A 13,601-nucleotide genomic window follows, 5' to 3' on the forward strand; every position below is an offset into this window, starting at 1 on the left:
CCAGTGGAACTGTGGTCGCTTCTCTAGTGGAGATTTGCAGAAGCTTGCCAAGGTCATAAAGGGAAGGTCAACACTTAAGTTCTGAGAAGTGCTTTGTTGTTATTTCCCCCCGCTCAAAACAGTCCTGTGTTTTGCCTTTTCTTACAGCTCCGTCTCCTTTATGAGTGCAACCCAATGGCTTTCATCATTGAGCAGGCTGGTGGGATGGCTACTACAGGGACTGAGCCAGTGCTGGATGTGAAGCCTGACTCTATTCACCAGAGAGTCCCATTGATTCTTGGTTCCCCCGATGATGTGCAGGAATACCTCGCTTGTGTGCAGAAACACCAGAAAAGCAGCTAATGGCATTCACACACCAGATGTTCCTTCCACACCGGCTACATCACTTTCCAGAAAGAGCAGCAATCAGAAGACTGGTTTCTGAGATATCAGTTCCCCCTTTCACTGACAATAGAAATAGTGAAGACTGTTCCTAAAGGTTTTAATTCCCCTTGAATACAAGTGCAAAAATTCTTTAGTCTCAGTTTCTGCAATACAAGAGTAAAAGCAAAGTCCTAATTTTAATACTAACAGTATCTACTTGCTTAATACTAAAAAAGGAAGTGAATTGTTTGGGTTACACTCTATTTGATCTGAAGCTAGGTGTCTGATAATGCAGTAGCTCACATTCTTTGAGACAAAGCATTTTTATGCCAACATTCAAGACTTCATTTAGAGACTGTATCTGTATTTTCTGTTGGAGGTTTTGTTGTGGGCAATTATTATTTTGTCAGCCCTCCTACTACACTAGTCTTGTGATTGGAGTATGTTCCAAATACTATTTGCCTTGGGTAATAAATATTAAAATTGAATTACCTTTCCATGGGAATGTAAAAATACTTGATACGGTGCTTGAAATCATTCCCACTTCCCTTCTGTCCAGAGTCCCATGTAGTTTCACACAAGCTATTACCACACAGCAACTGCCACATCTCAACTCTCCTTCTTAATGAAAGATTTCTCATGTCAGATTTATATTTACTTATACCCCTCCAGCCATACCTGGTGTGGTCTTTACCTAAGAACATAAGAACGGCCATACTGGGTCAGACCAAAGCTCCATCCAGCCTAGCATCCGGTCTACCGACAGTGGCCAATGCCAGGTGCCCCAGAGGTAGTGACCCTAACAGGCAATGACCAAGTGATCTCTCTCCTGCCATCTCTCTCCACCCTCTGACAAACAGAGGCTAGGGACACCATTCCTTACCCATCCTGGCTAATAGCCATTAATGGACTTAACTAGATAAATTCATGGAGGTTCTCTTTTAAACCCTGTTATAGTCCTAGCCTTCACAACCTCCTCAGGCAAGGAGTTCCACAGGTTGACTGTGCGCTGTGTGAAGAACTTCCTTTTATTTGTTTTAAACCTGCTGCCCATTAATTTCATTTGGTGGCCCCTAGTTCTTATATTATGGGAACAAGTAAATAACTTTTCCTTATACAATTTCTCCACACCACTCATGATTTTATATACACCTCTATCATATCCCCCCTTACTCTCCTCTTTATCTATCCCAGCTAATACTAGTACATCCATCACCTTGATATCCAGGTGCCTGTCTCGTGTATTAACGTAAATTATTGCCTTGCAAACACATCATCATGACACTAACTGTATTACACTTCTACTTTTTTCTTCTCCTTCCTCATTTTGATTTTTGTTCACATTTAGACCATTACAAGTTGAGAGTTATACTCAACAAGTGAATTCACATTTACTGTACTCATGCACTTGTAATACATCCATTTGGAAAGTGGCATGGGCTATTCAAACCACCACACTACTCTTGTATATGGAGCCCTGCATGGATACAAGATTGGTATCTATATCTGATCTGTGATCCGCAAAAACAATCTGTGGATATAAAGCAGATAGCCGCAGATTTGCAGAGCTCTACTTACATACAGTAACGTTTTTCATACGGGATGGAGCTACTTTGTGGACCGAACATGGATTTAGTTCCAGTGGTGCTGGAACACTTTTTGGATTGGGGTTGCTGAGCTGCACCCCCTTACCCCTGTCCATGCCCCTCACTCCAGGAGCGGGGTGGGAGATGTGGCAGCTGAGATCCCGCATGCGGGGCCAATGGCTGGATGGGACCCTGGGGCTGTCAGCGGAGCCCCCAAGCGCCCGGTGGCCAGAACCCCACACACAGGGCTGGTTGCCAGGACTCTGCAGCTGAGTCAGACCCTGGACTGGCAGCGAGGCCCTGGGCACAGTGCCAGCGGCTGAGCAGGGCTGACAGCCAAGCAGGACTCAGGGCCATCAGCGGAGCCCCCAGACAGTAGTGGGGCCGGCAGCTGGGACCCCGAGAAGCAGGATCGAGGGGCCAGTGACTGGGACCCTGGGTGTGAAATCTGGGGGTGCTGCAGCACTCCCCGCACCCCTACTTCTCATGCGTATGTTTGGTTCACAGACTCAACTAATAAACAGCTATCAGCCCTACCTCATCTACTGCTCAATTACTTTAAGGTGCAGGATCACCCTACAACACAAAACTCCAGAGGAGAGCAGCTATAGATGCCTCCCCCCTGCATTCCAGATGAGAACAGTTAGTGAGGCAGGATTCATCCATTTTGCCTCAGTCCTAAACAAGCTATATGTGCAGTGGAGATCTTCTATTCAAAATGAAGGGAGACAGTTATTAAAACTGCCTGTGATTGTTTGATGGAGCTGTTATGCCTCTATGAACTGCAATTTTCAGATCCTCAGATCTCAGCCAAATCAAAAGGGATTTTCATCAGGACATTGAAAGGTCTCTCTCCATCTTATGGACCATTTCAATGCCAAATTTGAATTTTCTATTGCCACACACTTCAGCACTGGACCTGTTCGAAAAAAGTTACAAAAATGTTTTCTAATGGGAAAAATATTATTTTGGCTCTGGCCTTTTTTCTCAGAGGTGGCTTAACCGTTTATCCTGGAACTATGAACAATTTCCCTTTGGCTAGAGTCTAGGGCAGAGGTCGGCAACCTTTCAGAAGTGGTGTGCCGAGTCTTCATTTATTCACTCTAATTTAAGGTTGTGTGCGCCAGGAATACATTTTAACGTTTTTAGATGGTCTCTTTCTATAAGTCTATAATCTATAACTAAATTATTGTTGTATGTAAAGTAAACAACGTTTTTAGAATGTTTAAGAAGCTTCATTTAAAATTAAAATGCAGAGCCCCCCCCACCGGTGGCCAGGACCCAGCAGTGTGAGTGCCACTGAAAATCAGCTCGCGTGCTGCCTTCGGCACGCATGCCATAGGTTGCCTACCCCTGGTCTAGGACTTGAAAAATGAGATTTAGAATTGAAATGTTTAAACCGCTTTAATTACATAAGCCACTGTCACTTCAACTAGAAGTGCAATTGATCCTCTTTAGAAGTGTAACCTTGAGAGCTATCCAGGTCTGTCGCATCTTACGCACATTTAACATGCGCAAATTCAGCTTTACGCGGTCTGCAAAAACAAAAACAAAAAAAGAGAAAAAACGATTTAAATACTGTTCCTGTAGTGCGGGCGATTCTGCCCACCATTACACTCAATGTAATTTTGACTATACATGGTTTTCTCTACACGCTGACCACGGAACGGAACCCCAGCATAAGATGAGCCAGACTTGTACTCTATACATCAAAAGTAGAGGAGAGAAAGGGTCTGTAGCAAACAGACACATGCACATTGCTAGACTTACCACATTTCAGGACTGTTACCTTGTTACTGCTGCAGCTGAAGGCTGCATTTTAAAACAAAACACTCCACTCTGCCCCTCCCCCCCCTTTTTTTTTAAAATGCCATTGAGTCTTCTAGTATTGCAGTGGAAACAGCCTTCACTCAACATCTATATCATGTACGTGGTTGCTCCAGCTTCCCTTCCTTATCTGCCTTTTCCCTCCTCACCACCAACCCTGGAGCAACCGAAGTAGTGTTTAATTCTATGAGATACAAGAGGGGCAAGTAGCCAGAGAGAACTGAGAAATCACCATGACGGCATTAAGGTTATAACCAAGATGGCCTTAAAGTGAAGCATATTAGATTTATAATGCAATTATACACTAATTTAAAACATTGTTATTCACTGGAATACTCTGAAATCTCACCAGACAAATTAGCTTCTATTTCCAGCAGGCACTGATTTATGTAAAAAGCTCTATTCAGTCATTGCATTGGAACATCTAACTGTCTTCTTCGCCAGCTGAATTATTCTCTTGCAGTTTTAAAAAATAAAATTAAACAAAAGACAAACAAAAACAAAGGGCTAATTTACACGCAGTTTTTGTACCGATTTAACAATATTGACTTAGAAACCAATATAATATCACAGTACAGCCTGCTAGTGCAGATTCAATTATACCAGTATACAGGTGCTTGTATTGATATACCCAAATAAACTCTACTGATATAAGCACCTTCATACTAGTATAACTGAATTCATACTTGGGGTTGCACTGATTTACCAATATAGTTAATTTTTTTACAAAAACTGTGTAGATCACATCTTAACTTCTCTAAATTCTTTGCCACATTCCATATTCATGCTACCAGCCTCTTCCACTGGAGGACCCAGTGCTGGACAATGTACCTTATAAGCTCTTAACTTCCAGTCTTGTAGCAATTAGGCGGCAATAAAGTCCACAATTTGTGGATTGTTTAATTGGTAACTGACCAAGATTAAGATCTTGTCTGTATTTGGGATTTGCCCCAATTCAGCAACTGGGTAGCTGCACTAATGCAAATCCCATGTGTAGATAAAAAAACCCTCTGATCTTCACTGGTGTAAATTCTGGCTTTCCTTGTCTACATTTGGGATTTGAACTGCTGCAGCTACTCTCTCTCTCACGTTTTTATATGGCCCTTGTTACTCTAGTACCTTAGCACTTCACAGTCTTTAATAGGTCTATCATCACAACATCCCGATAGATAGGGAAGTGTTATTACCTCTATTGTACAGATGGGGAACTTAGGGCTTGGCTACACTTGCGAGTTACACCACAATAAAGGAGCCCCATGGGCTCTAGCTCACTCCCCGTCCACACTGGCAAGGCACGTGGAGCACTATCTCCGCTATCAGTACAGCATTGCTGGTACTTTGAGAGGAATAACATTTGCTGTGCCTTGGCTACAACGCACGGGTGTCAGTGTGAATGAGGTGTTGGGTTACTGCGCTCTGATCGGCCTCCAGAAACTTCCCATAATCCCCTTAAGTCAAGTAGCCACTCTTGGCATTGTTTTGAACTTCTCTAGGAATGCGGAAATGCCCTTTCAAAGCTCCATTTCTGACAGGAGGCATGCAAGCCATTAGTGTGGAATGCTGTCTGTGAGAGAGAAAGAGGCAGGGGGACGGGAGGTCTGCTGCTGTCTGAACTTACAAGACAGCATGCTGACATGCTCTCAGCCCCCCAAAACCCCACTCTCTCCCCTCCCACATACACACAACGCACTCCATCACACTCCACCCCACCCCCACTTTAAAAGCATGTTGCAGTCACTTGCATGCTGGGATACCTGCCCATAATGCACCGCTCCCAATGCCGCTGCAAGTGCCTCAAATGTGGCCACGCCAATGCGCAAGCAGCTGTCAGTGTGGACAGACTGCAGCACTTTCCCTACTGCACTCTCGGAAGGCGGGTTTAACTCACAGCTTTCTACATCTGCAAGTGTAGCCATGCCCTTAGATTTAAAAAGTTAGAAACTAAGCCTTGGAGGCTAGTTGTTAGCACCCTTATTACTGAACTCTTCTTCCTCTACATTGGTGACTGGCCATCAGTTACTGGAATCAGGGCAGAATCCCAATGCAGACAAAGCTTCAACTGGTGAAATTGTTCTGAGGTAGATTCAAAAAGTCACAAATACTGGCCAATTAGGTTATGCCACATGCCCTAGATCCCAGAGATAGTAAACTAAAGGACTCGTAAATAACAGGCTATTTTTGAAGCAGTGGCACAGAGAGAGAGGAGGCATGTCCATTTCTTCTCTTCAAGAGAGTTATCAGTGACTGAATAGGGGCACCTAGGGATAAGCCAATGGGAATGGCCATACCGTGTCCTCACTGCTGCAGGGGACAGGATGGAAGGAGTGGCCGCCAGATTTGGGATGCAGGAGGTGGAGCAACATGGATCCATTCTTTACTCACAGGAATCTCCTCTAACCCATGGGCTGGGAGACAAGATCCTTCTTAAACCACTGGGTATGTAAATCAACAATGTGTCAAATTTGATTTTGAATTGAAAATATCCTAACAAAATACAAATTCAGACCTCATCCTCAGAGTTATTCTGAGAGAACACAAACCATGCACTCTGGCTGAGGCTATGTCTACAGTGCTGCAGTTGTGCTGCTGTAGAGCCATATTGTAGATGCTTTCTACATTGATAAGTGTTTTTCCATTAATGTAGTAAATACAAATCTCCAAGTGGTGGTATCTAGGTCAACGGAAGAACTCTTTTGTTGACCTCGCAGTGTCTACACCAGAGGTTAGGTCAGCTTAACTACATCACACAGGAGGTGAATTTTTCACATCCCTGAGCAATTTAGGTACATCAGTTTAAATCTTAAGTGTAGATCAGGTCTGAGAACGCAGGTAGTCTGTGTTGCATTTAACTCCACAAGAATCCTAATATCACTGGGCCACAACCTCTTATCCATGGCTGGTTGCCAGGATGTGAGAGTGCAGGCAGACAGCTGAAGAAAATCAGACATGTTCTTTATAAATAAAGCGTCAGAGAGACTACATTTAGCAACTGAAACCCAATCAAATAGGGACATGCAGCATTATTCAAGGCTGCCAGGAGAAGCTGGGAACCCTGGGGGCATGTGTTATATACAGTAAACACTTTTTTCCCTGATCATATTTGTTAGCTCTGTCCATTTGGCACTGTCATGAGATCAAGCTTTTTCATCAAACAGAAGCATTGTATTCCAGCTCAGCCAACTATCAACATGACACAATAGGTAAAGCTTTGACACTTGCAATTACCAGCTACAGGTAACAAACTCTGCAAATGTCTACAGTTAAGACATATACTTGAAGATGCACTTGTACATTTATCCCTATTGCTATATTTCTTTGTCCTTTTAAATTTAACATATTTAGAAAACAGAGTCCAGCTGCTACAAATATTTGCTATGGTTTTGGGAACAACATGCAGAAATCTAGATTGGTTATATTGTAGCTGGGATCTGATGATTTTTTTTTTTAAAGCTGCTTTTTTACTGTTGTATTGAAATTCTCTCTTAGAATTAAGTTTGACATGTTAGAACCTATTTCAGGAGTAAAACAAGGAAACTACTGGAACCCTTCGATATTTGAAAATACCCCTGGTTAAGCAAGAGAGCAAGTTTCTCTGAGCGGATAATACATCTCCAGCAAGGGAAGGATTGTCTTGTGGCTAAATCACAGGACTAGGAATCAGAAGATGTGGGTTCTCTTTGAGAAACATGAGATTCTCAGACATTTTTGTTGCCAGAAACCTTCACAGTCTATTCACACACTGCTGCCCTGTTTATCCCAGCTCTGCAGAAAACTGTCTTCAGTTAGTATTGTTTGTTCTATGCTACTGCTGTTGTCTATCAACCCATTCATTTCAGTGAGCCGTTAAAGCCAAAGCCTAGTTGGAAGCATTTAAATGCTGACACTATTAGTCAAATGTAATAGTGTTAGGATTTGAAGAAAAAAATTGAAGTGGAGGCAGATTTCAGAACACTGGGTTTAGAAATATGCCTTGGTGCAATCCCACTGAAGCCCTGGGCTGTGTTATATTTTCCATTGATTTCCCTGAGGATAGCCATGGCCAGAGAGCCAGCAATGGACTCCCCGGTATGTCTAGATTGCATAATAAACCCACATCTGTGGGACCTAGGCTTGTGGACTCAGTGCTTACAAGCCTGCACTTGTAAACATATACCCTGTATTGTAAACCTGGGTCTATGATTACTGGGGTTTCAAAGCTAACACATCCATACTGCACTATCCTAAGGTCCAGGTCTAGTGTGCTTGCTGATCTGAGTCAGACTAAGGGCTAGTCTACACTGGCTATGTTAAAGCGCTGCCACGGCAGTGCTTTAACATGGCTTGTGTGGTCACTTAAAAAAACAAAAAACAAAAAACCCATCTCCATGAGAGGCATAGCTCCCAGCGCTGGTGCACTGTTTACATTGGCGCTTTAAATCACTGAAACTTGCTGCGCTCAGAAACTGCTGTAAATTGCCAGTATAGACAAGCCCTGATTTGTGTGTGGTTGGAAGTGGGGCGTGGGCTCAAACCTGAGTCAGAACCTTGTTTAGTGTACAGTGTAGACATGCCAGAGGCCATAGCTAAAACAGAACCCACAGGATCTCCATGCATATAATTCTGACCTCCCACAGAGCCCCAAGGATTTGCCAGATTTCAGGGCAAGATCCACAGCATTTTCCACAGGATGGGGACAACTCCTGCCCCCTTACCAGATAATGAAGGGGATCTGCACAAGGCACATCTACTTTGGGAAAATTTTCTAACTGGTTTCAAAACTTATTCAGCTAAACCAATTAGACCCATAATGGTTGCCTGGTTTCAGTAAAAACAGGCTCTCTTAAAACAGATCAGGCTACCTTAAACCATATGTATGTTATAGTCCTGTAGAGAGGCCCAGGGAGGTTTCCTCCCTCCAAGACCCCCTGCTATGGGACTTCTCCCAGAGAAGGGGATGATCTGGGCCAAATTTAGCAAAGTTTTGTTTCACGTTTCTTTTGAGGCAAGAGTGTTTCCTGAAACTCTTGCTGCTAGCTCTGCCCATTCAGTACCATTTGTCAAAATGATTAACAAACATAATGAGTGAGAGAACAGGCTCAAACTAGATGGAGTCCATGAAAAGTCAAGTCTACGCAATATTAAGTGAAGCTAAACCTAAATGTTCTTGTCAGCTCCTTTGCAGCTCACCAGTGGAACCGTTTATCACTTGAACAGAAGGCTCCTCGGTGGAGATAAAATACCCACTCAATTACTCATTCAGCTATGGGCTGGTGTGGGGAAGAATGCACTCAGCAGGCCTAATCCCAGCCCAGGGCAGGATTGTTTGTGTCTCACTGATTCAGAGTTAGACTGAAATGAACTGTCAGCTCATGGCCTGGAAAAAGTGAAGTCAGTTTACCTCATACTAAAACAGAGATCCTGGTTGCTCTGTGTCACATGTTTTTAAAAAAACCTAACTCCAGGATGAACACAAACATGCTCCATTCGCCTTGCGCACCTAGTTTAGAGTCATTCTATCAACATTTTGCCCTTTTGATTCTTTGGTTTTCCTGTTTTGTTCCTGCCTTGACTGTTTCCTTTGCCTTTTAACCTGCCACTATTTGCTACCTCAACATAAGAGAGAGAGTTGCTAAAATGAAAATACAGCAGAAATGTTAAATGAAAGGAAATGGGCCACTTTACAAACTAGACTTTACATAAAATTTAAACTAGCAGAAGAGAGGAAGTTAGATTTTACCTAAAAAATGCCATTAAAGTGATACTTTAAAAAGAACCTAGGACCCTGCTGTGTGACCTTCAGGGTATAGCTTTACATCTGTGTGCCTGTTCCTCCTCCTCCTCCCGTTGTCTGGCTTGTCTGTTTTGATAGCAGACTCCAATGCAGTTACTCTCTTCCGTTTGTACAGTGCCCAGCATAATGGGGACCTGACCTCAGCTGAGACAAATGCTAAATTATAACTCCCACTAAAATGCTTAGGAGTTGCCTGTCTGCACCTCAGGGAACAATCAGGGCTTCTTTTGAAATACAGTGCTACAGCTCATGAGAAGTGTGGTCTATAAACACAACTCAAGAGGCAGGAACCAAAGGTTCCCTCAGGCCTTGGCTACTCTAGAAAATTAGATCAGCTTGACTATGTTGGTCAGCGGTAGGGTGACCAGACAGCAAGTGTGAAAAATTGGGACAGGGGTGGGAGGTAATTGGAGCCTATATAAGAAAAAGGATCATAAAATCAGGACTGTCCCTATAAAATCGGGACATCTGGTCACCCTAGTCAGCGGTGTGAAAAATCTGCACCCCCTAAGCAGTGTAGTTAAGCCTACCTAAATCCCTGTGTAGACAGCACTAGGTAGACAGAAGTATTCTTCAGTCAGTCTACTTAGCTACTGCTCTTGGGAAGGTGGATCACCTATGCCAACAGGAGAATTCCTCCCAACAGCACAGGTAGCACCTCCATTGAAGCACTGCAGCCGCACAACTGTGCCACTGTACCATTTTAAGTGTAGACAAGCCCTGATTTTCTGTAGGATCAAGGGGAAATCACTTGACTTCTCTGATTCAGTTTGCCCTTTTTAGCTATGTTGCCTGTTATGAGCTCTAATTAATGTATACAAATTGTTTTCAAGACGCAAAGAACAATAGAGAGCAAATTATCAATAGATTATCTCCTGCAAAATTAGTAGCACTGTCATATCCATAGCTTGGAAGACTTACCACCTGTTCCGAGAGCACCTCTCAACCAACATTGTGCACTTGAGTTAGTAGAGCAGTTTGTGATGTTACTTTAGCACAGTCTGAAACAATTCAACATAAGAACAGCAGGAATGCATAAAGGGAACTCAAACAGGACCCGTAGTTATAATAACTGCATTTCTGTAATAAATTTTGGTAGAACCATTTACCTGTGCGTCCCAGGAGTTGTTCCAATGCAGTATCATTCTAAAAGCTATCCCCATTGAAAGGCTTTTTTTTTTTTTCCCATTTCAGAAATGCCTTATCACTAAGGCAAAGATTTAAAGAGTTAATCATCTAGCTTTGTCAATTTGCTTTCAATCTTGTGACTAAAACTGACAGAACATGAATTCACACTAGGGAGTGAAGCAGCAGCATTTAGAAATCTGCCTTGTGTAATTTAATAATCATTCATGACTCAGCAGCACCTGACCTGTCATTCTGAGGCCACCTGCATTACATTTAGCTTATGGACTTTAAACAACAAACACAGCCCAGGGAAGTTCTAGGATTAATGACCAGCTGCAAGGAGAAGAGCTAATGCCCCATTTCAGCATTAATTACCCAGAGAAGGCCTCAGGCTGTGGTAATTATCAGTGTTCAGAGCCACTGTGTTTATTCAAAATGTTTTATTTGTTACACTACCCCTCCATTTGAAAACACACAGTATGAATGTTAAAACCACGACATACACAAAAGACTTTCTCTACTGCTCCTTAGACAGTCACTCCAGCCACCATGATACATAAACCAACAACAACAATAATCATAATGGCTCCAAAGCTCACTGAGTGGAACCACTCTTACCACAGCGGGACTTTGTGTAAGAGAACACAGTGAACCAGCCTCCTCACTGGAAATAGCATAGAAATCTAGTGATGGAGATCCCCAAGACATACAGTTCATTTCAGATAAGCTTCTGGAAGCCTAGAAGCTTATCTGAATTAGCCATAAGGAAAAAGAACTACCCACCAACAGAGCTGGGGACCCACCCCTCCCACATAACTCCCCTCCCACAAATAGGCCCCGAGATAGACCTTCCTTCCAACACCATTCCCCCAATCAGTCTTACCTAGAGATATCTTCTAAGAAGGGGGGAGGAGAGGGAGCTCTTCCTCTTCATCTCTCATGGCCAATAGATTAACACTCACCAACATTTGTGACCACTGTTTCCCAGTTCAGAATGGTGTGTGGAGCAGAGGGCAGCTGTAAGTCCTGTGTAGCTAATCCTCACAATACTCAGTGGTGTTCTTAAAGGCCCAGCTTCTGCAGCCATTTAATTAATTAAGAATCTGTTTTCATTTTTTTTTAAAGCAGGTTTCTAGACTTCATAGCTGCCAGGAAAAGCTTGAAAATATGAATCCCAAACGCTCAAAACCAGCAAAGCAAATGAGAAGAACCCAGTGTCTGTTATTTTTTATAATCTACTTTTAAGCCAGGCTCATGATTTTTTAGGGCATGACTTTTGAGGGCTGGCAATACTGTTAAAGCACTCATTCCCCACACACTCTACATAGTTACCAAGGAAACAAAGGTTTATGACCCTTAGAAAAGTTAGAGATCTTTTTTCACCCTATTTGATACAGAAAGAACAAATAAAAGATAGTCACTATTGCTGTGAAAACAAGTTTCAAATGGCTTCTACTGGCATTTCTGAACTCATGTGATGTGGTACACCAATCAGTGAGCCAGAGGAAATACGTGTGATTTCCATCATTTGACCAATCCCAGACTGAAAGTGAAATTTTAATACTCCAGGAAAAGATTGAAAATATTTACCATCACACAGTAACATTTTTGGTCACATTTGACAGAAATAAATGTGCATGAAAACTGGTTCATGGAAACGGCTCAATCTAAAGAAAAGGCAAGTATCAAGCATCTTCTGGTTTAGGAGGCTATTTTGCCTAAACTCGGCTTATCACACACCACAAGCCTCAGTCTGCAGTTTTGAGAACGTTGTGTAGCTAATCCACTTCCCTTGTTAGCTATTTCCTAAATAAATCCCTGCTGAAGAGGAGAGGATAAAACATTTATTTTTGAGTGACCAAAGATTTCCCCACACAGGCTAAGGGGCCACATTCAGACTTTACTGAAGCTTAGTGTAATTGAAGGAAAAACTGGAACAGTGTGGCTCTCTGGTGCACTTCATACACATTTGATAGTCTCCTTTTATAAGTATGAGAGCAAATCTTACTTTAGGCCATGGAAGACTCTCACAGCAGGGAAACCAGTGTAGTTCTGCTGATCCATGAGCTGGGCTTACAGGGACTTTGGCAGTGGGGTTGAGAAGAATGGGCAGGAATAGTAGATCCACTATTTTGCTCATCTACTGGCTATTCACCACCACAAAGCAGTTATTCATACACTGCAGGGTTTACTACAGCCCTGAGTTTGCACAGAGCAGCTCGCTACTGCCAGGCTGCAGATAAGGACTCCTTATCACTAGTGCCCGAAGCGAATTTCCTAGGCTATGCCCTGGTCCAGAATTGGTGCATGGCACACATCTCATGAACCCTACTAGATACACCTGGAGCTTGTTCTCTTCCAAGGAGGCAGGAGGACAGAACAAAAAAATAAGGGCATGTCCCTACATGAGCGATTAATGTATTCACTGAAAAACAAAATTGGCTGTGTAAAAGAAAGCTAGGCCCTAGTTTCCAAAATCTATTCAGATCAGTCTCTCCACCTGCAGCATTACATTAGTCCCGTTTGGAGAGGACTTTTGCAAACTTCATATTCAGGCCTTTAAGCAAATCTTATCTTTCCACTCACATTCATTCATATTACCATTCATTCATTAATTGCAACCAACTAAGAAATATGTGGTGCAGGTCTCTCCTATAACTGCTTGCTTTAATTGTGTGTAATGCTGTCCTTTCATCAAGGTATTTTAGGTACCCCAAGTTGCTTCTTGCAAAAGCAGTAAGTGCCAGTGCCTTAAAACAGCTTGTAGCATGCATTGCTATTCCCCAGAAAGGGAGAGAATGAGTGAGGGACATTAAGTTCCATTTTTATTCAGGGATGAAAAGGTCCACAGTGAGCTTTCAGGCTGTTCAAGGCATCAGTAAAGTGCAGTGGTAACCAGGAAGTAAAATGTAAGCATAGTGACATGA

General features: G+C 42.8%; 2 protein-coding genes across 2 annotated transcripts in view; one reads left to right on the forward strand and one right to left on the reverse strand.

Moving 5' to 3' along the window:
- LOC123372720 (fructose-1,6-bisphosphatase isozyme 2-like) overlaps positions 1-779 on the forward strand; it is a 31,521-nt gene extending 30,742 nt beyond the window's left edge. The window contains exon 8 of the mRNA XM_045021085.1: positions 148-779. Coding sequence (XP_044877020.1) covers positions 148-342 — 195 coding nt within the window. The 3' untranslated portion in view covers positions 343-779. The remainder of the gene's footprint in view (positions 1-147) is intronic.
- Positions 1-11,620, reverse strand: part of LOC123372719 (aminopeptidase O (putative)) — a 388,654-nt gene extending 377,034 nt beyond the window's left edge. The window contains exon 1 of the mRNA XM_045021081.1: positions 11,558-11,620. The gene's annotated coding sequence lies outside the window, so the exon portion shown is untranslated. The remainder of the gene's footprint in view (positions 1-11,557) is intronic.
- Positions 11,621-13,601: the final 1,981 nt, after the last annotated feature.

The sequence above is a fragment of the Mauremys mutica genome, chromosome 6 (genome assembly GCF_020497125.1).
Source record: "Mauremys mutica isolate MM-2020 ecotype Southern chromosome 6, ASM2049712v1, whole genome shotgun sequence".
NCBI lineage: Eukaryota > Metazoa > Chordata > Testudines > Geoemydidae > Mauremys > Mauremys mutica.